We start from the raw sequence: 24,697 nt of genomic DNA, 5'->3' as shown, positions 1-24,697 counted from the left end.
ATAACTTGTGTAATAACAGAAGCCAAAACTATAATCCGTACTCTCATATATGATAATTAGGATAATCAACCAACTAAAGCTTTGTATTACTCAATTCTCAATCCTTTCAGAGAGTTTTAGGCACGACAAATTCCTGGTGGATTGTAATTTCACAATAAAATGGGATTCTCTCTTTGGAAAAACTCCAGGGCTTTTTCCCCTTAACTGCTTAATTAATTAGCTAGCAGGCTGGAATGGGTTCATTTTAACTTTCTGAAGCCATCTTAATCAAGTTAAGTAAGTAAAAACTGTAATTCATTATGTTAGCATTAAAGTACTAAAGACTGCAGCCAAGAGCTTCCAAGTTACCACTGATTCTGCCTAATCAGCCTCTTCTCCTTTTCTCTGGTGGGCTGGGGACAAAAATATGCCATTTTTGCAAAAGCTACATTAAGCAACATCTGTGTGCCAAACACCTCCATTTTAACAATGCTGAATCCTTTCCAATACCCATCTACTAAACATGGAGAAACTGGGTGTTTCCCAGATTCTCATGAAACGGTCTCCTCTCTGGTTTGACCCTGTGTCTCAGTGTGCACAGCACTCATACTCTCTCACCGCCCCCCAAAAACCACCTGTTCTAATGTGCAGGCCCTTCCAGCTGTCATCATGATGGGCATTTTGTCCTAACATTACATCAGAAAAATGCATACAGTATGTGGATGAGGGCAGTAAATATGACACACATGGGCTGTATCCTATGATAGTCAAACTCACAGATAGACCCACTGAAATTAAAGGACATGACCAACTCATATCCATTCAATTCAGAGGGTCTCCTCTGAGCAGAATTTAGCTAGATATCACCCCAATACCATAAACATGTTGCCCTAGCTCTTGCCCAGACCACGAAAACAGAGGCTTTTATCTGACAGTAAGGGAAATACTGTTATTGGGGGGAAGAAGAGATACAGACTTGGCAACAGATAACGAATCACAGATGCCACTATGCTCAGGCTACATGACAGGAAAGGTGAAGATAGCTGGGCTAGAAACAGTGGCCTAAGTTTAAGGACAAGGAGCTTGGAAGGGCACAGAAGCAACCAAGTTGTCCCAACAGGTGGTCAGACTCACCTGCCAAGCTTTAGGCTCATGAGATTCTTGAGTCCTGCAAGACTGTTGAGCATGCAGATGCTCTCAGCACTGGGGAAGCTGCATCTATTCCCAGTGATGGAAGCATGGCTGACTCCTCAGTAACCATCCCCAAATTTCATTCCTGCGCTCTTCTCCCAGGGAGGGAAGTCAGGAAATAGGAGGATATGGGCAGCTATTTCCTAGAAGAGGAAGGTACATACCTCCTCCAAATTCTGCTCCCCACCCTGTTTTTTTAGTCACACTAATGTAGGAGTGGGGAACCTCAGGTCCAAGGGTCAAATGTGGCTCTCCACATCTCTCTACCTGGCTCCCATGTCCCCTCCCCAATCCCCCCCCCCAAGGCCCTGCTCCATGGCACCCTCAAGTGCTTTTCCCCAGCTGGAATGTGCCTTTGAATTGCAGAATGCCTTTTGCTTGCCAGGATGGATATATCCATCTGTGTTCATGCCTGTGTCTGCACACAAACGGAATATAGTTGACACATCTGCTGCTCCACCCCACTCTTGCCTCTGGCTGCACCCTCCACTGGCATGTGGCTCTCTAGATGAAAAAGCATCTCCCATCCCAATGGTAATGAACTTTTTATGTAGTTAAGGAAAACAAGATGACTGTTAGCAAGAAGGAAGTAGAGGAATGCTGCTTGTACATTCTAAGTATCCCAAAGGTAATTTCTGTTGAGCCCAGAGCTCATGAAGAGACAATAAATTCTGACAGCTTCACAGAGGTGCTTATAAGGGAGAAGAGAGGAGCATCAAGCACTCCACTGATCCTGTAAGTGATAACTCTTGTTCATGAATACGGATCTTGGTTTTTTGTTTTGCTTTCTCTTGGATGTACATCTTTGAGAAGAGAAAAGTGAGCAAAAACATTGTAAACTATTTGAATGTTAAAATGATGCAGGATATAGAGATAGTGCGGCATTAGTGACAAAATTGAAAGGAACGTGCAAAGATGTTGTATAAGTAACAAGTAAAGAAACATAGCAAAATTAATCAATGATGGGGGATTAGAAGATAAGTGGTTAGTAGCGGCAATGGTTAATTTAAAAGAAATTAAGTAACATTAAAATCAGTCAAAATAATGGAAGAGGTTGCTGAAACTAATTTGGAAATTGGAATACAGAAAAGGGAGGTGTGAGGAAGTTGGGAAAGTAAGGTACATGAAATTAAGAATTGAACTTATATATTTTTGTTTGATTTTTATGTGTTATATTGTTTATTGTCTGTTATTGTGTTGTTTTGTTTTGTTTGTTATGATAAAATCTGTTGAAACCCTAATAAAAATCTTTTAAAAAAAAGAAAAGAAAAGTGAGCTTGGAGGGTGGGGGTAATAATCATTTCCAAGCTCTTGTTTATAAACAAAACACTTCTACAGAAAAAGATGGACGTACAGGTGTATCATGAAAAATTAGAATATCATGGAAAAGTTCATTTATTTCAGTGAAACTAATATATGAGATAAAAGGTGAAACTAATATATGAGATAGACTCATGACGTGCAAAGCGAGATATGTCAAGCCTTTATTTGTTATAATTGTGATGATCATGGCGTACAGCTGATGAAAACCCCAAATTAACAATCTCAGAAAATTAGAATATTAAATGAAGTCAGCAAAACAAGAATTGCAAATAGGGCAATATTGGACCTCTGAGAAGTAGAAGCATGCATATGTACTCAGTACTTGGTTTGGGCCCCTTTTGCATCAATTACTGCCTCAATGCGGCGTGGCATGGATGCTATCGGCCTGTGGCACTGCTGAGGTGTTATGGAAGACCAGGATGCTTCAATAGCAGCCTTCAGCTCTTCTGAATTGCTCGGCCTCATGTCTCTCATCTTTCTCTTGGCAATGCCCCATAGATTCTCCATAGGGTTCAGGTCAGGCAAGTTTGCTGGCCAATCAAGCACAGTAATCCCATGGGCATTGAACCAGGTTTTGGTAGTTTTGGCAGTGTGGGCAGGTGCCAAGTCCTGCTGGAAAACGAAGTCAGCATCCCATAAAGCTCGTCTGTGGAAGAAAGCATGAAGTGCTCCAAATTCTCCTGATAGACGGCTGTGTTGACCCTGGATGAAGCACAGTGAACCAACACCAGCTGTTGACATGGCTCCCCAAATCAACACAGACTGTGGAAACTTCACACTGGACTTCAAGCATCTGGCATTGTGTGCCTCCCCATTCTTCCTCCAGACTCTGGGTCGTTGGTTTCCAAATGAGATGCAAAAGTTGATCTCATCAGAAAAGAGGACTCGGGGTCACTTAGCAACAGACCAGTTCCTTTTTTCTTTAGCCCAGGTAAGACGCTTCTGACGTTTCTTGTTCAGAAGCGGCTTGACAAGAGGAATAAGACACTTGAATCCCATCTCCAGGATCCGTCTGTGTGTGGTGGCTCTTGATGCACTAACTCCAGCCTCAGTCCACTCCTTGTGAAAGTCCCCAACATGTTTGAATGGCCTTTTCCTGACAATCCTCTCCAGGCTGTGGTCATCCCTGCTGCTTGTGCACCTTTTTCTTCCACACTTTTCCGTTCCGCATAACTTTCCATTAATGTGCTTTGGGAACATCCAACTTCTTCTGCAATTTCCTTTTGAGGCTTTCTCTCCTTATGGAGGGTCTCAATGATGGCTTTCGGCACAACTGTCAGGTCAGCAGCCTTCCCCGTGATTGTGCTTCTTACTGAACCAAACTGAGAGACCATTTAAAGGCTCAGGATCCCATTGAGGGTGTTATGGATTGAATAGCTACTGCACCTTTTCACAATATTCTAATTTTCTGAGATTGTTAATTTGGGGTTTTCATCAGCTGTACGCCATAATCATCACAATTATAACAAATAAAGGCTTGGCAGATCTCACTTTGCATGTCATGAGTCTCTCATATATTAGTTTCACCTTTTAAGTTGAATTACTGAAATAAATGAACTTTTCCACGATATTCTAATTTTTTGAGTTTCACTTGTATGTTTTTAGTTCAGTGGAAAAGAAGAGGCATTTAAGAGCAATTAGGATCCAGCCAAAACTGTTCCCTGGAATAAATGTTTTCAAAGCAGGTACTGGGTATCAACCTCTCTGCGAATCCAAGACGCAGCTGATTTTATATATAATACACAACTCAGCCACCAGAACATACATACTTGATACTTACTCTTCTGGAGATTTTTGCAATATTGTTTTAAGGACTTAAAAAAAATTATATGTCTATATAAATTTACCCCACGTTTCAACATTTTATAAATACAAGGTTATAGCTTCACAAGGCAGCTAAAACATAGAAAATTGCAAATAATCAAAACATTAACATAAACCAATTGCTAAAAAAGAGCTCTATAAAATGGTGGATGGAATAAAAACAACTTTAAGGCTATCCAAGACCTAACAGAGACCATCTGCATCTCAGTGAGGTCTGTCCAGAAATGCAGAGCCATCACAGAACAGGGCCTGTCCTTAATATAACCCGTCTTATATTTTGCTGGAAGCCGCTTGGAGTGGCTAGGGAAACCCAGCCAGGTGGGCGAGGTATAAATATTATTATTATTATTATTCAACCTGCTGTTCTCACTGTTCCCCAAATCTTAAGGCCTGGGCAGATCCATATGGGTGCAGGCAGTCCTTCAGATAGTCCAGTCGCAAAGCATGAAAAGCTTCAAAGGACAGTATCAGCACCTTAAATTAGTTCCAGAAATGAACAGGCAGACAGTATAACTGGGATGGAGCAGAGGCAATGTGATCCAAACACCTAGCTTTCACAAGCATTCTACCTGCTGCAATTAAAGTTTCCAACTAATCTTTAAGGGCACACTCACATAGAGTGCATTCAAGTAACCTAGCCAGGATATAACGCTTCACCAAGACAGACAGTTATGTAAAGAACTGCACAGTATACATCTATTGTGCTTCTTTTTTCACAGATCAGCAGGGTTAGATTCCAAATAAAGCTGGCTGGAAAAGATGAGGAACATAATTTGGGCAACACAGGGAAAACCAAGTGGTGTTGTTTTTAAAAAAGCAAGAAATGAGTGTATAGAGCTAATTTATTAACAATGAGATGTACACATGTCGAAGATTGATTATTTCCTTTAGTTTCTTCTCAGTGCATCCACACAACTGGAATGTAACCAGTGATGTCTAAAGTTTCTATTTCAAAAGTTTGTTAGAAATGATGGATTGATGCCAGTTGCAAATAAATATTAGGTAATCTTGGCAATTTCAATGTTTTAGCTTTGTTTAGTATATACAAGTAAAACTAAATTAGATCACTCTATAGGGCATCAGAAAATATTCCAATGCAAGATGAAAAATTTCTGATGCAAATTACTCTAATTTACTGGACACCCACACCATTGAATGTAACCCCTTACAGTAGTACCTCGGGCTAAGAACTTAATTCATTTCGGAGGTCCGTTCTTAACCTGAAACTGTTCTTAACCTGAAGCACCAGTTTAGCTAATGGGGCCTCCCGCTGCCGCCATACCGTCAGCGCACAATTTCTGTTCTCATCCTGGGGCAATAACTTGAAGCGTCTGTAACCCAAGGTACCACCCAAGGTCACATTGACTGCCCCACCCACCTTTGCCTCTGGCATAACTTGCCCCCAGCATGCCTGCCTCCCCAAAGTCTGCCCACAAGGGAATATGGCCCTCAAGCTAAACTAAAGTTCCCCGCCTCTGCTGTATACTTTTCAAAAGAACTGCACAACTCTTTGGGCCAGTATTGCGGATCTATGGGGCAGCAAAGGATGATATGAGTATTGTGGCTTCCACTTTTAACTACTGACTTGAACTTGGGAAAGGGTAGAGAAAAAATTACTATAGATTTGCAACTCATCCAAAGCTTAGAAAAAGTGTTATCTAATAGCATTAATGGGGATCCCATAAAATTCTGTGATGTAACTGCTCTAGAGCCTCTACCTCTGCAACCAGCAGAACATAGCAGCTATTTTCACTCAACTTGCCTTGCAAGTTCCTCCTTGCTCTAAATTTTAATCCTCTAAACCCTGGACTCAGAAAAAGCAATTTGTGTTCAATGCTACAGTACCCGTTTTTAACTTTAGTATACTACAATCATTTTTTTAAAAATAGCCCCAAAGAATATATCCCTAGAGAAAGTGGTATTTTCACAACTAAATTGATCCTTCAAGGCTATGGTGATTATACCGTGAGACAAATTCACACTCTTGCACACAGTAAGAATCTTAATATATTTCACGTTGCTATACACAAATTATTTGCTCTCCTTGTTGCCATGGAAGCATCAGCAGCTGTCATTAATCCCTTCTTCCAAAATTAACTAAAGAATCTGCCCCCCCCCCCCCCCGCCCGCCAATTTGAGAAGCAGATTCCTCAGTGGACAATCTGGATGTGCGTTTTAGCTGCATTCTCTCAGCCTTTTTATTGCACCTGCTGCAGCAAGTAGCTCTGGCCCCACATTCCTTCCCTCAGAAGATTAAATCTGCATGGCAGCACATTGCCATTACATGGGGCTGAGCCAAGCAGCAAAACCCATTTTAAATACATCAGCCTCTTAGCCCAGGAAGCTCGTTACTAGCTGCAGACACAAACACAGGAGCGCATGATGGGGGGCAGCAAGGAACCCCAGCGTTTCCTCTGGTGCTGGCTCTGTTTCTTCCACCAAGGATGGTAAATACAACCAAGCACACCACATTTAATAAAACAATTAGAAAGACCTAATATTTGAAAAAATAAAGCTCAAGCCAACCACATTTCACCAGGCTACTCCCAGGGAAGAAGCTTATACAATCATGTAGAGATCCAGTGCAGACCAAATTCTGGCTCCATTGCTAACAAATCTGGAGTCAACCAATCTGAGAACACACACTCCTTCTCTTTTCCCTACATGCATCTCCAGCACAAACTGCCCCTTCACTTCCCTTGCTCATCTTAAACAATGTTTACTGTGCAATCTGTAATAAGCGTGCTCAGAAGTAATTCATAAGCACACAAGAGCAGTTCTGTTGGATCAGGCCAAGGGCACCCCAAGTCCAACATCCAGAGACACTCCTTCAGGTATACTGGGCCAAGGCCGTTTAGGGCTTTAAAGGTCAGCACCAACATTTTGAATTGTGCTCAGAAATGTACTGGGAGCCAGCAAATATCCTTTAGACTCCCTCACAGAGGAAGCATTCACTACCCTGTGGAACCCATTGCCCAGCCTGGCTCAGCTCACGTTTATGCGCTAGGATGGGCAAGGAGCCAGTTCGGTTTCACTTCTCCCGGCAGCCTGTCCAGATCCTCAGAGGTAACAGATTGGAATGGATCCCATATAACTTGACTAGAAAGAACTCTAGTGCTTTCCCGCCCCGATTGCTACCACAGTGGAGTCTACCTCTTTCCAAATCTGAGCAACTTTATCTGCAAATAAAGTTTGCAAAATCATTGCAGGAGATCTTGGGGTCTTCACCATGTCCCAGTGGTGAAGGTGGTTCTGTTAAAGAGTTTCCTGGTGCTGTTTTCTGCAGATGTAACCTTTGCCATCACTATCACCACTTGGTAGACTCAACGTTGACCTGTGTTTGGTCTGATTCAGAATGTGTTTTCCGCCACCAGCACTCTAGCCATCTCAGCAACTGTTTCATCGCCCTCAGCTCCAGGGAAAACCATGGGGCTGTCCGGATTCCAAGGAACCAGAGGGCGCTTCGGAGCCAGACAGTCAACAGCCCTGGTTAACTCTGCATTCCAGAAGGCCAACAGGGAATCAACTGAGAGGCCATCAACATGGGATAAACCATTCCCTACCATTCTCTAGAGACCATTTGGATCCAATAAGTGGCAGGGGTGGACCATCCATCTCAGTCCCACCTTCCTGCGGAGGAAAAGGGTTGAGGAGAAGTCTAGTTGCACCAGAAAGTTAACCACTCGTGGCACTTCTTTTATTTCACTGGAACTTAGTGTCAGATCACCCACATCCATAGAGGTGAACACCAAGTCTAAGGCATGCCCACGGCTATAGGTCAGGCCAAACTTATTCAGGCTATTTTTTCCATGAAGTCCCAAACGGCCCCTTGTAAGGTTGTGTTGGTATGGACAACCAGACTAGGTGTCTCCAGGAGAACGTCCACCACAACCTGAAACAGTTCGGGCAGGAAATTCTTGGTGCAGTGGGGAGCTTGGTACACCCATAGGAATCCTGTACTGTTCCTATTGCCCAACTTCCAGAACACACACTCAGAAAACTGGGTCTCCCTAATAGGACCTGTATATAACAGAAACCTGGCAGACAAGCAGCAGCAATGACAGGCCCATCTGCCATGTCCAACCAAGTCTCTGTTACACATGCCAGGTCAATTCCTCCATCCACAATCAAGTCATGGATGGTAGTGGTCTAGTGAATCATTGACCTGGCATTGCACAGCAGCACCTTAAGGTCATATGGGTCACCTTTGTTGATACCAACATCATTCTGGTTAGGACCAGAACCGGAGGCAGGGATAGTCTTCAAGCAATGACTAAACCTGCCTACTTGGTAATGACACAGTCTGGTCGTTGTGTAACTCCTCCTCCTACCCGAGACCACTGATATCAGGTGTCCCAGTGCATCCCCCCAGTGGAACCTGCCCTAGCCGTTCTGTTGGGTGAGGCCCACTCTCAGGCAGCCCTGCCCTCCCCTCCCCCTTAGAACAGAATAACTATTATAAAAAGTAAGCTAAAAATACAAACTCACAGCAAACTAAAGAGCGGAGGGCTGCATATCCATATCCATACAAATGCCTGCTCAATGGGTGGCTCAGCAAGCCGGGTGAAGCGTGCCCTAACCACCAAATTTTTCCCTCTTGCCATGGGTCCTAATCCTAAAGTATGGTGTGAATCCAGTTAAGACTTATTTCTTCCTGGGTGCACATGCAAGAAACTCTTTCAGCAGGTATAGCCACTTTTCAGTATGCAGGGAGGCCATTCAGAGTTTTGCTTCTTAGAAGGTTCAACTCAGGCACGTTTTGAGTTCTTGCAAGTGAAGGCAATTAATTTTGCCCACAGGGATCAAAGGATAACATAAAAATACCTATGAATAAGAATTGTAGGCTCTAATCATAGTCAATTTGTTATTCCAAAGCAAACAAGTCATATTATTCTCTTCTCATATTTGATTGTGCAAAATATCCCATCCCATGTTACCTCTTTTCCTAGGAATTCAGCCTCATTGACCGTTCACAGCCATCAGATGAATGGAAGATTGTAGTTTATACCTTCTAAAATAAACAAGAATCATTTCCCCCTCGCATCAAAAAGAGGAAGCACCCTTACTATTTTTTCAAAGCCTTCTTCAGGAAAAAAAATACAGAGAGTGGGAATATTTCACCAAAGCTACATTCTAAGTTGACATCTTTTATTTTCATACGAGCGTAAGAAGTGTCTGCTGAATCAGGCAAATGCCATCCAGTCAAGTATTCTGTTCTCACAACAGCCAATGAGATGCCTATGGAAATGCAGCAAATAGGATCTGAATGCAACAGCACTCTCCCCACTTGCCTTCCCATCAGAGGTGCACTCTCTGGACAGTTTATCTAATCCTCTTTTAAAGGCATCCAAATTGGTGGCCATCACTACTTCCAGAGGGAAACATCTGCCTACACACTGTGTGTGAAGAAACCATTTCTTTTGTATGTTCTGAAATCTTGTAGCATTCAGCTTCACGGGATGACCCTGAATTCTAGCGTTTAAATTCCAGCTCCTAACAGCAATTTGGTCATCTTAAGCTTGTTCAGAATTTCATATCTTTTTCTGTACTACACGCCTTTCTCTTTGGCTCAGAGGTAGAGCACCTGCTTTGCATGCAGAAGGTCCCAAATTCAATCCCGGGCATCTTCAGGGAGATCTGGGAGAGAACTCTCCCTGAAACCCTGGAGAGCTGTTGCCAGTCAGTATAGATAATTTTGAGCTAGATGAACCATTGGTCTTACTCATAATTATATGTGTTATACGTAGGTGGCGCTCTGTGGGTTAAACCACAGAGCCCAGGGCTTGCCGATCAGAAGGTCGGTGGTTCAAATCCCCGCGACGGGGTGAGCTCCCGTTGCTCAGTCCCTGCTCTTGCCAACCTAGCAGTTCAAAAGCACGAAGTGCAAGTCGATAAATAGGTGGGAAGATAAATGGTGTTTCCGTGCGCTGCTCTGGTTTGCCAGAAGTGGCTTAGTCATGCTGGCCACATGACCCAGAAGCTGTATGCCGGCTCCCTCAGACACTAAAGCGAGATGAGCGCCACAACCCCAGAGTCAGCCACGACTGGATCTAATGGTCTGGGGTCCCTTTACCTTTACCTATACGTAGGGCTACCTCTGAAGATGGTTCAGAAACTTCAGCTGGTGCAGAATTTGGTGGCCAGTTGCCCACCGGGGCAACACAGTTTGAGCATATTACACCAATCCTAGCCCAACTGCACTGGCTGCCAGTTAGTTTCTGGGCCCAATTCCAAGTGCTGGTTTTGTTCTATAAAACTCTAAATGTCTCAAGACTACAATACCTCAAGAACTACCTCTCTCCATTATGAACCAACTCAGACCCCGAGATCATTCTCTGAGGCGCTTCTTCATGTGCCTCCTCCATGTCAGGTCCGGAGGCTGGCAACACAACTTTCTGCAGTGGCTCCCTGTTTGTGGAGGCTCAGTTGGCCCCTGCATTATGCACCTTTAGGCACCAAGCAAAAATGTTCCTTTTTAACCAGGCCTTCAGTTGATTTACATCCAATGTCCTTTTAAAATGTGTTGTAGAAGGGGGGGGTTATTGGGCTGTCTTTTATTGTGCATTTTCTGTTTTTTATATTGTGATTTTCTGTGGTGAACCACCCTAAGACCTATGGGTAAAGATAATAATAAAATAAAATAAAAATACTCATTATCAGGGAATGTCCTATGGACTCTTATGTTCCTCTCCATCACAAATAGTTTTATATTAAACTACTCAGTACCAATTCCTGCTCCCAGAGTGTGTGGTTACACAGTTTAAAATGGGTGGCAGCACAGGCAAAACAGACAATTGGTGCAGCAGCCACTGCTCTACAAATTGCATTTATTTGCAGCCATAGCTCTTAGTTTTACAATATGCAGCATTTATAGCTCAAGGGATACAGATTCAGCAACTGCTGCAATTCTTGAACAGCAAAAGATGTCCAGAGGGTTTAATTGTACAAAACTCCCCAACACATATATTATGCTGCCCCACTTGAACGTAATTAAATTGTGCCTCAAAATCTAGGGCTGCAATCTTTAGCCAGTTTAAGAGCATCCAGATTAACCAAGCAGATTTTTGTTTTACAACTGTAAGATAAAAAATTTTCATGCAAGAATCCTATTTGACAGCATCTCTGAAAAGGCATCCTGCCTTGCCTTTTACATAGTAGGAACACCTCTCCCAAGACAGCAGTACATGCAGACATGTTTTACAAAATATGCTTTCCCCCACCCAGAACTATCCTTTCATGCACATTTGACTATATTTAATTAACCCATTTCCTCACTCAACTACAATTTCCGTAATCATTAAGTGAGTGAATTCCTGATGTTAAGAATTTTAGCCACACTAGGCTAAAACCTAGTTTGCGCACTCTGCTCTGTAAACAGGGAGAGCAAATTGGTATGATGGGAGACTGGGGTGGGGGGTAGGGTGGAATTTGCCTGTTGAAGCCTTGCTTGGAAACACCCTTTTGTTGGTTTTTGTTTTGCTTTTGCTGGGAAGGGAATTGAATGAAAGATAAGCCTGGCCACTGATATGTAATCAGCCAACTCTCCTGCAGAACAGGAACTGAAGGCTGGTGGAAAGGGGGGTGTTCTCCACAATGCATTGGAGCAACTGTATTCTTGAGGACACCGTGGAAGGACAAGGTGGTGGCTAGCGCATCAACACACACAAGTTCTGCTGCTGCCATTACCTGCAGTGACAGCCTACACAAAAATTGTGATCCTGCCCCAAGGAACTGTCAGAGAGTATCTGGAAATGTATACACTGCTTTTTATATAAAAGAAGCTCAGAGCAGCTGACAAAAAGGTTCATAAAGCACATTACACAAAGTAAAATCAAAGGCGCTAAATAATCTTTTGCACAAAATAGAACCACAAGAAGATAAAACAATTCAGTGAAACCTGGAGGGTGTTTGGAGGTATCTACACCCATTGGAGAAGAAACTTAAACAGTTTTCCAATGAGAATTTCTGGCTCAGTTTTAGTCTACTCACACAACCTTCTGAGCACGGGGCGGCAGCAGCAGCAGCAGCAGCAATATAAAGAGACAGCCTATGTCCTACCAGAAAGCAATCGCTCTGTGTGGTAGACAAATACTTCAAATTCCTAAGCAAATTTACAGCTGGCCAGGTCTTGGCAAATTAGCTGTTATTCTTGCATTCTGCCATTCAGTACACTAATTTCTAAACACAATGTTGAGATGTGACCCCATCCAATTAGCAAGGGGGAACGACCCTATGGGAAGAAATGTTACATTGCAGAATGTAGGTGAGTTATGTTGATTTCCTTAGAAAATTCAGTAGTGTGGGGAGAAGGAAACCAATCAGGTGGGTTTGTGAAAAGCTATAGATGAGGAATAACTTTACAATAATGTTTTTGGGTCAAAAAAAAAAAGAAAGAAAAACTGAGTAATTGCAAACATTTCAGTGTTTTAAAATTTCCACTTAACACTGTACTGCAAGATCTTGCTTTAATCACAGCAACCAGCAAATCTTACTAAGATCAGTTAGATCTAAAGTCTATTATTGCAGCCCCAAAAATCTGTTACCGCTTGAAAACAAAATCTGCCCACATTCAGTAAATATGAACAGATGGAGTTGGGATTATGTTTTTAAAACATCATTGCACAAATAAAAGAAATTCCTCAAAAATGCAATTAGCAAATAAAAGAAATTCCTCAAAAATGCAATTAGCAAAATTTGATTACAAAAACGTACAGTTTAAAAGTATTTGATTTTAGCCTATCATCTATACAGTAAGATAGAGAGGTTTCCCCTCCACATACAATCTATTGATCTCATCCAATATCTCAACGGAGTCCATCGACTACAATTGCTGCAAAGAAAACCTTTGTAATTATGCTTCATACTTCAAGGCAAGCAAAGCTTTTTAGGCCAACCCATGCCTTATGCAAAGCAATTGAGAACAATATAAAATCTTTCAGAATCCACCTATAAAGCGCTTGCCATACACACCCACCCAAAAAAATCACATAAGACTAGCAACATATGACCATAACCATTTATTGTTTTACTTCCTTGAATGAACCTATGTAATCTGTCACTATTTTAGTGAGTGTCAAATATCTCCTCCTCCATTATCCAAGAAGTAGCCTCAAGCTTTCAGAAGCAACCCATGCTCAAAGCCAGAAGAAACACCAAGATTCTTGGGGACTATTTTCAGATGCCCAGGAAGGTGTTTTAGTTTCTCAGTCTAACTCTCTATTTTAAGCCGGGGTACAGAACCTGTGGCTCTCTAGATCAGACTTTAGCACCCTGCTTCCGTCTAGAAGCATTTGGACTCAAACTTCCATTGGCCCCAGGCAGCATGGTCAAGTGAGGTGGGAGCCAAAGTCCAGCATTATTGGGAGAGTAAAGGCAAACAAACCTCCTCCCTCTGAAACATTATACAGTCATACCTTGGGTTACAGCCCCTTCAGGTTGCGTTTTTTTGGGTTAAGGTAAAGTAAAGGTAAAGGTACCCCTGCCCGTACGGGCCAGTCGTGTCCGACTCTAGGGTTGTGTGCTCATCTCGCTCAAGAGGCCGTGAGCCGGCGCCGTCCAAAGAGACTTTCCGGGGCACGTGGCCAGCGTGACGAAGCTGCTCTGGCCAGCCAGCACCAGCGCAGCACATGGAAACACCGTTTACCTTCCCACTATAAAAAGGTACCTATTTATCTACTTGCACTTAGGGGTGCTTTCGAACTGCTAGGTGGGCAGGAGCTGGGACCGAAGACGGGAGCTCACCACGCCGCGGGGATTCGAACCGCCGACCATGCAATCAGCAAGTCCTAGGCACTGAGGTTTTACCCACAGCGCCACCCGCGTCCCTCTTGGGGACCCTTTTTTTGGGTTACAGACCACCAAAACCTGGAAGTACTGGAATGGGTTACTTCCGGGTTTCAGCAGTTGTGCATGCGCAGAAGCGCTAAATCACGCTTTGCAAATGCGCAGACGTGCCAAATTGCAACCCGCGCGTGCACAGACGCACCGCTGCGGGTTGCGAACATGCATCCCGAACGGATCATGTTCGCAACCTGAACATCCACTGTATCTGCATAAACACAAACCAGGATTGCCTTTGTAAATAAAGAGTTCAAAAACAGGGTTTGAAATTGATTTTTGAACTTTGGTTAGAAGGGAATGTTTAGTGCTGATGCAGATGTAACATGCTGACAGCAAACCAGGCTGGGCATAGCATGTTACATCTGCATCAGCGAGAAACAAGTGCAGAAAGGGGAGAAGGTTGCATTTGCAACTTTTTGGTTTTGAAATAAGGCAAGTAAGAGGTGACATGATTGAAGTTTATAAAATTACACATGACATGGGGAATGTGGATAGATAAAAGTTTTTCTCCCTCTCTCATAACACTAGAACTCGTGGACATCCACTGAAGCTGAATGCTGGAAGATTCAGGACAGATAAAAGGAAGGATTTCTTCACACAGCGCATACTTAAACTATGGAACTCCCTTCCACAGGAGGCAGGTTGCCAATTTGGACGGCTCTGAAAAAGGGCTGGACAAATTCATGGATAAGTCTATCTTCAATGGCTCTGCTCTGCTTCCACGGCCAGAGGCAGCAATGCTTCTGAATACCAGTTGCTGGAGGGGAGAGGCTCTTGCACTCGAATCCGGCTTTCAGGTTTCCCACAGGCATCTAGTTGGCTACTGTGAGAACAGGTTGCTGGACAAGATGGGTCAGCAGCCTGATCCAGCAGGCTCCTCTTGTGTTCTTAGGAAATGATGCATCTGCTCCAATCCACATTACCTCTCAAAACCACCAAATCATTAACTACTAGCCACACTGGTGAAAAACTACTGTGCAACTGCCACCACTCAGTTGATGACCTTTATTTCCAGTCCGGGAGGTGGGGGGGGGGGGAGAGAAAGAGAACAAAGCTGGCATCTATGAGCATTTCTTATTTATCTCAAGACAGCTGCCCTGGTGTATAGTTAAGCTTTCTTTATGTATTATATCAAAAGGACAATGTATTCAGAACAGCCAAAGGCTTGCATGAGCATTAAAACTTTTGAACAACTGAGGATGTGATAAACAGAAAGAACTGCAACATGAAGTCAAGCACATAAGCAAAAAAGCAGTCTTACTCTACCTTAGATATTACAAGACACATGGAAGGGCCTAAATGGACATTAAAGACATTTTTGGACCACAACTCCCATCAGGGGCTGATGGGATTTGTAGTGCAACAGCAAATGGAGGGCACCTGGTTAGTGAAAGTTGGCGTTCTGACTATAAATGGGTTTTGTCTATTACCAGCTGGCAGGTCTTTGCCACAGCATTTCCTCCGCAGAAAAAAAGGTATTTCAATAAATAGATAGCAGAAACACTGATTCAGCTGCAACACTTACTAAAAGAACCAGCACTTTGATCTATGCAACATCCATCTCCACGAGGGAAGGAGCAGGAGGAGCCTACAAGCAGCAATTGTTTTTCTGTTAAAACAGTCTAGTTAATATGCAGCTGAAACACAGTGGAATAAACAAGGTGGAGGCAGGGGAAAGGCAAGGCAAAATCCCAATTGGCACAACTGCATCCGGTCTCCAGGAACATTTGGAAATTGTTCGGCAGAAAATTCAGGAATGGGAAGACAGATTTACAGTGAAAGAGAGAGACTTGCTGAATTTCATATCATAACCTTTTAGCTTGACATATATTTGCCAGGCCAAAATGGATACTTTAACAGATGGATTAAGTATGACCATACCATAAATGCTTTATCTCCCATTTCTTTTACGCTTGTAGCTTGGCTGCAATTTTTTTCCCTATCTTGCAGTCTCACTGCAGCTTAACTTTATTCCATTTACCATTTTCATAATCCAGTATTTTATGAAATCATCAATTTGCTTAATGCTTGAACTCCCTCAAATCCTGTAACCTCAAATCAGCTCTTTTGGTGCAATTATATCAGAGCTTTCTTAATCACACTTCACTCAGCTATTCAAAAGCCACACTTGGTTAATTAAACTCTCCTTCCTGACAGTTGCTGGTCATGTCACAGAGTTCTCCAAAAAGCATAGGAAGAAGAAGAAGTAGAACGAGTGCAATACATTGGATCCCATTAACTGGCACCAATTCCAGACTTGCTGCCAGCAACTACCAGCAACATGACTGTCCACAGCCAAGGCCCACCCTCTGAGCTTAAACGGAAGAAAGAGAATCGTAAAAAGGATTGTGTGACCCCCTTGCACCCAGAATGCTCAACACAGTCTAGAGAGGTGTATTATTGGGTTCACACATTTTTATTCTTTGCAGTACAGTGGTACCTCGGGTTAAGAACTTAATTTGTTCCAGAGGTCCGTTCTTAACCTGAAACTGTTCTTAACCTGAAGCACCACTTTAGCTAATGGGGCCTCCCACTGCTGCTGCTGCTGCACCGCCACCACACAATTTCTGTTCTCATCCTGAAGCAAAGTTTTTAACTTGAGGTACTATTTCTGGGTTAGCGGAGTCTGTAACCTGAAGCATATGTAACCTGAAGCGCCTGTAACCCGAGGTACCACTGTACTTTTAACCTGCTTTTCAAACAGACTGCCAAAGCAGTGAACAAATTTAAATTCACAAAACAAGTGAGATTACAAAAGTGAATAAGGGCAGGATAAAAAAGTCAAGAACCAGCATAAAAGGAAAGGATGTGAATTATAAAAGCAGCTTGGGTTGTTGTTTTTGCTCAGAGTCGGGGGCTCCTGCCAGTCATGGAAGCTGTGAAGGCCTATGATCCAGTGCCCCCCCCCCCCCAAATATACTCTATTGACCTCTTCCATGCAGAGCCCTAGCTAGGTGATTTCCCGCCCCTGGCAGAACCGTCCAGATTGCACCACCTAGCCACGAACAAATTACCGTATTTTTTGCACATAAGACGCGCCTAGATTTTAGAGGGGGAATGCAAGAAAAAAAAATTCTTTAAAGGAAGCGCTGAGCAGAGCCTGTATGCATCCCAGGCTCTGCTCAGCACTCCCTTCCACGAGCCGTGTGGAGCGTGTGTGCGGCGCTTGCAGGCTTTTCCCCCGAGCGTGGCTCTTTAAAGGGAGCGTGGCTCTTGGGGGCTTTTCCGGGAGGTGGGGGAAGGGACTGAGGGGCTAAGCCAGAAGCTAGAACAGCGAGAGGGAGCGGTGCGCAGCGGTCCCTCTTGCTGTTCTGGCTTCTGGGATAGCTGTGCAGCCTGCATTCTCTATTCTATAAGACCCACACACATTTGCCCTTACTTTTTAGGAGGGAAAAAGTGCGTCTTATAGAGTGAAAAATATGGTAGCTCTTCTTTCTGCCTCTCCTCCAACCCCTCCCTTGCACCCATTCAATTCCTCATGCACTTCACCTTGTAATGAATTCTTTTTTGTAATGAATTCTGATTGAAGGAGGCCAAAACAGAGCACGGACACCAAGATGGGGAAGGCTGACCTAGATGATGGTATATAGGCATCTTCCCACTTATGTGCGGGTTACGTTCCAGGCCCCTGCATGCATAAGTAAAGTCGCCTAAAGTGGGGAGCACCCCACTTTAATAGGGAGGAGGGCATGGGAGCCAACTCCTTGGGGCCCACTAAAATATTTGACACCCCCCCCCCCCCCGTTAATGGGCATTGCCATTCAAATAGTGTGTGTGCGCTCCGTCTCGATTATACTGGGCAGTGCTTACCTGCCCCCCCATATATTTTATTCAAGTTGGTATCCTTGAGGGAGGGTGTGAGCAGTGAGGTGGGCTGGGCAGCATCAGGGGCCGAGGCTGGTGGACCTTCCCGGCCCCAACCCCAAGTGAAGTCCAGGAGAGGCAGAGGCGGCGCCTCATGGCCAGAGGGGATGGGGCGCTGGGGCACGCACAGGCTCCCCAGCCAGCCCAGCCGTGGCACCCAGCTGTCAGGAGGGTCAAGGGGCGTAGCCAGGAGCAGCTGCCGCCCAGCGCACCCTCTTCCCTGCCCTGCCTGGGCTGTGGGCAGGGAGCGCTGGAGGGCACAGGGCGCCTGGCGGAGGGTCTCAGCAGCTGATTTTGTGCCCCCCCTCATGTGCACCCCTGGCAGGGGCCCACCTTGCCAATCCCTAGCTACAGCCCTGCTTCCATGCATGACATTCTCTAAGAACAAAGCTAACATAAACCATTGTGCTACAAAATCAAGGCTTCCCTCTAAATATCCTAGGTCGGCAATCCCTGCCTGGCAAAGACACACACAAAACCCTCAAAGCACCACTGATCATCCCCCAACACTTTCAGAAATATTTCTAGGCTATCAGTTCAGCAACTTTTCTTTTCTTTCGTATTGGGGGCGGGGAGTGAATGAGCTGTTTTCTCTCAGGAGTGTTAGTTACTTTTCTTAGTTGGACTGGTGACAATGCCTGGATCTACTTGCCTTAAATTAGCTTGCACATCAGGCTGTTTGAGTCTTTTGTACTCCGTTTTTTCTTTTTAAGGTTTGTATTATCAAATGCTTCCTGAAGTCTCATTTAGAAAGCTAATTTAGTCAAAAGACATTCTTGACCCAGTCTCTGAAGATGCCGGTTGAAATGCCAAACAGATAAGCCAAGTATTTAAAAGCACTGTGATGTTAACATTTTTGCTTCCATGGTAAACGTTTCAGAGCAGAAACACAATTACAGTCGATCCCTACCATTTTGTTAAATCCATTTTACAACAGGTCATAGCCAAACAGGATACACTAGCAGGAGTGTCCAAACTATTTTCAAAGAGGGCCAGATTTGATGAAGTGAAGGGCTGTGAGGGCCAACCAAAGTTGTTGAGCTGAGCTTTTTTTATAAATTGACCCCAAAGTTGTTCACTTTGGACATGCCTGCAAAGGGGAAACAGCAGGCTCTTTCTACCAAGGTCTTTCCTTCAAACAATCTCCTCCCATCTCCATTTGCCGTGGAATTGGTGTTTTGTGGGCACATCAATGAGAACAGGGGTGGAGAACTTTTTTGCAGCCTGAGAGATGACATTTCCTCATGGCGGACCTTCTGGTGTCTTCAAGCCAGTGGTGGACAGGGCAAGAGATGCAGTTCTACCTTTGTACAGAACAGCCACACAGATGTCATGGAGTTCCTTCCTACACCCCAATCTACCCAGGTCTCTCTATCCAGGCAAGCAACAGGCACTCTCTCACAAAGATCCAAAACACCTTCTAGCCAGGCAAAAGCACTCAAGGAGGATACAAAGCAGAGTCCGTGAGGGGTATAGCTGGGTACCAGAGAGAGACGCCTTTTGACCCCTTGGCAGGCGTTCCGGCCTACACAACCTGGAAGAATCACATTGACCTATATAGCCTTCTATGTCCCAGGACCCCAATATAGGTGACTCTCAACTTATGCAGGGGTTATGTTCCAGGGATCGTGTGTAAAGCCAAAATCACATATAGTCAAAACAATGAAAGGTGGGATGGCCAAAGTCATTTTTCCCGGACCCCACCCCTTTTTATTTATTTTTTTGACAAACACATAAAGCTCAGTTACCTGCACCTCAACGGCGACTTCTCCCCATATGAATTGACTATGGCCCTGCCATTGTCATCTGGGACCCTTCTCCATGTGCCCCCTCCATGGGAGATCTGGAAGGAGGCAGCACTAGGAGGGGTCTTTCAGTGCCAGGCAAACAAACGTTTCCACCAGGCCTTTGGTTTTTAAATCTCTGTGGCCTCTTTTAAATCCTGCCTTTTGAAAATATGAATATGTTTTACATTTTTCTCTGTTCTGTTTCATGCAGGTTTAATGTACATTTTACTTAATTATTGTTTCCAGTCACTTTGAGTTACTTTGGTTTAAAAAGTGTCTAATAAGTTTGACTTTTATTCCCAATACCTATGCTTATGGTTGTTGTTTTGAGCATCATGGACATGGTCCTTTCAACTAAAGAAAACAACAACTGCATGAGGTAAGGCAAAGGGACTGGCTGGCTAGCAGTGGCCACCTGGCCCCACACTATTTACCCATAGCCTTGCATTTAGCAACTCACCTAGTAATCCTCTTCACAGGTTAGCAGAAACCTTTGCAGGCTGTTAACTTGATTTACAGCACACTCAAGCCATGTCTACGTACTCCAACTACTGTATACAAATGATTCATTGTTTGCCTGCTTTAAAAATGTAGCCATGCTGTTCTCGGGAAGCAAAACATCCTGCATCTTATCTATCCCTGCCACCCCCCTATTTCCACAAGCAAGAGAAATGGCCATATACCTCGCCCACAACTTCTGCAGCTTTGCCCCATTGTCCTTTCCCATCATGGAAAAATAAGCATTTGAGGCAACACAGTGTGCTCTGCTCAAGGCTTTGTACACCAGATGCTTACATTGTTTCTGTTTCCTAACAACTGATTTCAAACTGGAGGGGCGGAATTGCATCATATCCCACCTCCCTGCAGCGAATGGTGATCATGGTCAAAATGCTGCTAGCTACATGGCGAAGGATACCTGGGAAGAAATGGAGCTGCAGTTCTGCAGCCCTACTCAGCCGGAAGCAGTAGCATTTCCAAGTCTGTAATGACTGCAGGCTGGGGGGGGGGGGATTACAGAAGGGGAAAGGGTTACAAGAGCAAAGCAACACACTGAGGACTAGACTCCAATGAAACTGACAGGATGGAAGGACCCAAGAGAAGAGGGGGGAGGGGGAGAGTTCCCTCAAAAATAATTAGGGAAGAATCTTGATGGTCAAGGTTTCCTTGAACCAGACAGAACACACAATCATCCTTAAAAGAAATGTCCTCCACTATCAGGATGATCTTTAGAAGGAACAGCACACCAAATGCTCGCTGCAAAGTAGGAAGAAAAACAGGAGGCTCACGTGCCTTTTGCACAGACTTTACATCTACTATAGGAAACAGCCATAAGACATGGGCTTTCTGTTTGGTTCCCTCCATACTTGTGCTCTGGCAGTGAGTCAGATCACTTACTTGAAGACTTACTTCAGAGTAGACACATATAGGGTCACACTGAAGGTTCCATCAAGTTTAATAAGCCTTATTCTCAGGTACAGCAGCCTTCAGCTGCCAGGTGCCCAAAGCAAACTCCCTCAAATAAAGATGGAAGTGAGGTAACATGACCTGTATTTTATACAGTTTGTATGTGATGTTTGTTTGTTAATGTGTGGTGTGCTATGCCTAATAAAGGATTTTGAATTGAATTGAAATTGTAACATGACCAGATTTTGGGAGCTTTAAAATTTAGGACACTCCCTGTCAGTAATAGGCCTGGGTGATATATCAATATATCGCCCAGGACCGGTATGAGGAGCAGGCGGCAATGCTGGCTTCACTCAGCAGTATATTGCTGGTAAAACCGCCCCGGCTCCAGAATCCCTCTGTTAGTGACTTCCTCCAGCGAGCCTTGCTAGCAGAGGGACTCAGGAGCAGTGGCAGTTTCACCAGCGATATATTGCCGACTGAAACCGCCATCTCACTCTGCCCTCATACTGCGCAGAGGGAGAACAAAGCTGCACATACAGCTTGTTCTTCCCTCTGCATCTTTAAAGGGCTCGGCTGAGGAGGGCGTGGTTGCTACTCCACTCTGCCAAGTAGTTAAGGCATGGGTAGGCAAACGAAGGCCCAGGGGTCGAATCCATCCCAATCCGGACGGATCTGGCCCAAATTCGTTCATCCCCCCCCCTCAAAATCGAGTGTGGCCCCCCACAAGGTTTGAGGGCCAGTGGACAGGCCCCCTGATGAAAAGGTTTGCTGACCCTTGAGTGAAGGGATCCCCGAGCCTGGCGATGGCTCCCGCGCAAGCGAGGAGGGAGCCTGTGCAAGGGATGGGGAGCCCTCCAGCTGAGCCATACAAAGAAGCTGCCTTGTCCCAGCCTGCCAGGCACTGGGGTAAAACGGTCTCTGCTCCCGCAGTGAGAGCTGCGGCAATTTCACCCGGTGCCTCACAGGCTGAGGCCCACGTAGCTTGTTTTTTCTACATCGCGGTATATTGCCAGACCACATTTGGCTGGTGATATACTGCTGGTGATATAAAGTGAAAGGAAACCCTCAACCAGTGGATCAAAGTAACAATATGTCAGAAACAAAACTAGAATTTTATTAAAACAAACTCAATGAGGGTTAAAGTCTAATGGTTTGCTCTGAGGAAGCACAACACTTTGTTTTGGTCAAAATCACTTTACAGACGTAATTAAGAACTTTACTTTAAATTCCACTGTTTCTCATTAAATTGATTCCTCCTAGAATGGCTGTATGTTCTATTAAGCCAGCAAAACATTTCCAGCCGGCTTCTAGGACCATTTCCTTTCCCTCAGGGAAATAATGTGGGGTGATCTACCTAGAAAACCCCAAACCACGCAGCTAATCCCTAGCCAAGCCTTATCTGGCTGTTTAACTGCCAGGCTCTCTCTTTTAAATCTACCCTCCCCTCCTGATTGGCTATTGAGTCTCCAGGAGGCTGGACCAAGCTCTGTCCATCTGTTACAGAGCCATCCAGATTATTTGAACTACAACTCTCATCAGTCCCAGCCTACACTACGCCTAAGCATCGAAAGAGCACTAGGCTGGCAAAAGCTGCTGCAGAGAATTGCCGTCTAAAATGCCCAGAAACTGTCCAGAACAAAAAGTCTTTTGGTGGAGTCTAAACACACACAATGCCTACTTTTATAATAGTTTCAGAGGTGAGTTACTTTTGTCCCAGGCATTCCTTTACACAGAAATGCAAGATTCAATTCAGCGTGCCTCATAAAGGTTCACGGAACCAGTTTTCATGATAATATTTAGTATGTGAATAGCCCTTTCAAGTGCTGAAAGGACACAGAATCATAGAGTTGGAAGGGACCCTGATGATCCCCTGCAATGCAGAAATATGCAGCTGTCCCATATGGGGATTGAACCTGCAACCTGGACATTATGAGCACCACACTCTAACCAACATTTTCTCCTTGTAATTTTTACAAGAACCCTCTACAGTATTATTGACCCCCAACTGCAGATGAAGATGAGAGCGATTTATCTAAAAGCCATCTAGCAAGGTCTTAGCAGAGGCGAAATTCAAACTGGAGACTTCCTGGTTTGCAGTCCAGTCACATAATTGCTGTGCTAGACCAGCTTCCATACGATCTTTGTTTACATGCTTGCATTACATTCCAATTTAATCTCTTCTTTTTTAAAAGCGTGATTTAACAAGTACATTTCTTAAGTCAAAGTAAAATGCACATCTTATTTTTGGTTTATCCTTGACTTGTACCAGCTCCAATCTGTAGCCACTTCTCGAAAAGTAATTCTTAGGCCTGCTTTCCTCTGCTGTTATCCAATGATTGTGCTCTGCTTGGGGGCAGGGATAAGAACTTGCATCCCTCTAAGTGATTTCGGACTCTCTCCGATCCCATCAGCATTTGCCACTGGTCAGGGGTGTTGGGACTTGCAGTCCTAAGTCATCTGGAAGGACATAAAATCTGGAAGGCATGAAATATTAAAGCCGGCTAGCTTATTCAATTTCACCTCAATCACTTATCTTGTGTGTGAAAGCAGACAGTTCATTGTGAAGCTGGCCTCATTCATCATGCAGAAACATGGAAAAATGAAAGGAAAAGTAGCTTTGTTCAGCAGTGGAAGAACCCATTAGCCTCATCTCTCTGTCTCCATCACCTTCCATGTGTCAGGAAGGCAAACTGTGCAGTGCTGGGACACTGTGCTTGCGCAGGAGCCGCGTGTGACTGAGATCCCTGCTGCTTCTGGGTTCTAAACCATGTGGGGAGGCTACACGACCACAGAACATCAAAGGTGGACCAATGTCAGGGCTGGAGTTGAGCATAGGTCAGCAGCAAAAATTATAAATTACTTGAGGCAAGTGAATGAAGTTAACTCTTTATCCAAGCACAGCTCCAGTCAAGTGGTCTCAGCAACGCTTTCTGGGAGGTCTTGCCCTAGTGAAGCACTTGCAAGGACTGAAGATCTCTGCCTTTCCAGTGTCTGCTAGGACTTCTCCTCTCCAGGATCTTTCCCACACAGTCTCAGGCTGCGTCTGTGCACAACCACCTGCTGGTCAGCCCATTTCATTTCTCTGCGGGTCCTAAGAGACCAGGGGGCAGAGGAGCTGGTCGCAGCAGGAGGGGGAGACTCCCTGATGGTCTGAAGCAGGGGTCGGCCAGTTCACTCCAGTGGAGATCCTCTGTGGGCCGGATTGTGCACGCGCATGAGTGCGCGTGCCTGCGATTTCCGGTGTCTGCACAGATGCAATTTTCAGTGCCATGGAAGCAAATCCCCACGCCATGCTGCGCCAGTTTAGTGCAGCTCATGGGGACTCGCCAAGCGGGCGGCTCAGTTCGGGGGCGGCTCATGGGCTGGTTAAACGACCCCCGTGGGCCGCTTGTGGCCCATGGACCTTAGGTTGCCGACCCCTGGTGAAGCAAACCACTATTCCCTTAGTCTTTTCCCTTGCAATCTGAGGTCTAATTTACACA

The 24,697-nt window shown here is 44.6% G+C and overlaps 1 protein-coding gene across 16 annotated transcripts in view; it reads right to left on the bottom strand.

The window, feature by feature from the left end:
* TJP1 (tight junction protein 1) overlaps nucleotides 1-24,697 on the bottom strand; it is a 340,092-nt gene that overhangs the window by 93,637 nt on the left and 221,758 nt on the right. Inside the window, exon 1 of one of the 16 annotated variants that reach the window (XM_083712145.1) lies at nucleotides 7,546-7,563. The exons of the other annotated variants lie outside the window; for them this stretch is intronic. Within the exon in view, the coding sequence (XP_083568271.1) occupies nucleotides 7,546-7,548 (3 nt within the window). The 5' untranslated portion in view covers nucleotides 7,549-7,563. Of the gene's footprint in view, nucleotides 1-7,545; nucleotides 7,564-24,697 lie in introns of those variants that run through there. 16 annotated transcript variants of the gene reach the window in all.

The sequence above is a fragment of the Podarcis gaigeae genome (genome assembly GCF_964106915.1).
Source record: "Podarcis gaigeae genome assembly, chromosome: 14".
NCBI classification, from domain to species: Eukaryota; Metazoa; Chordata; class Lepidosauria; order Squamata; family Lacertidae; genus Podarcis; species Podarcis gaigeae.
The sequence above is the reverse complement of the archived record's forward strand: the minus strand, read 5'-3'. Positions and strand labels throughout refer to the sequence as shown.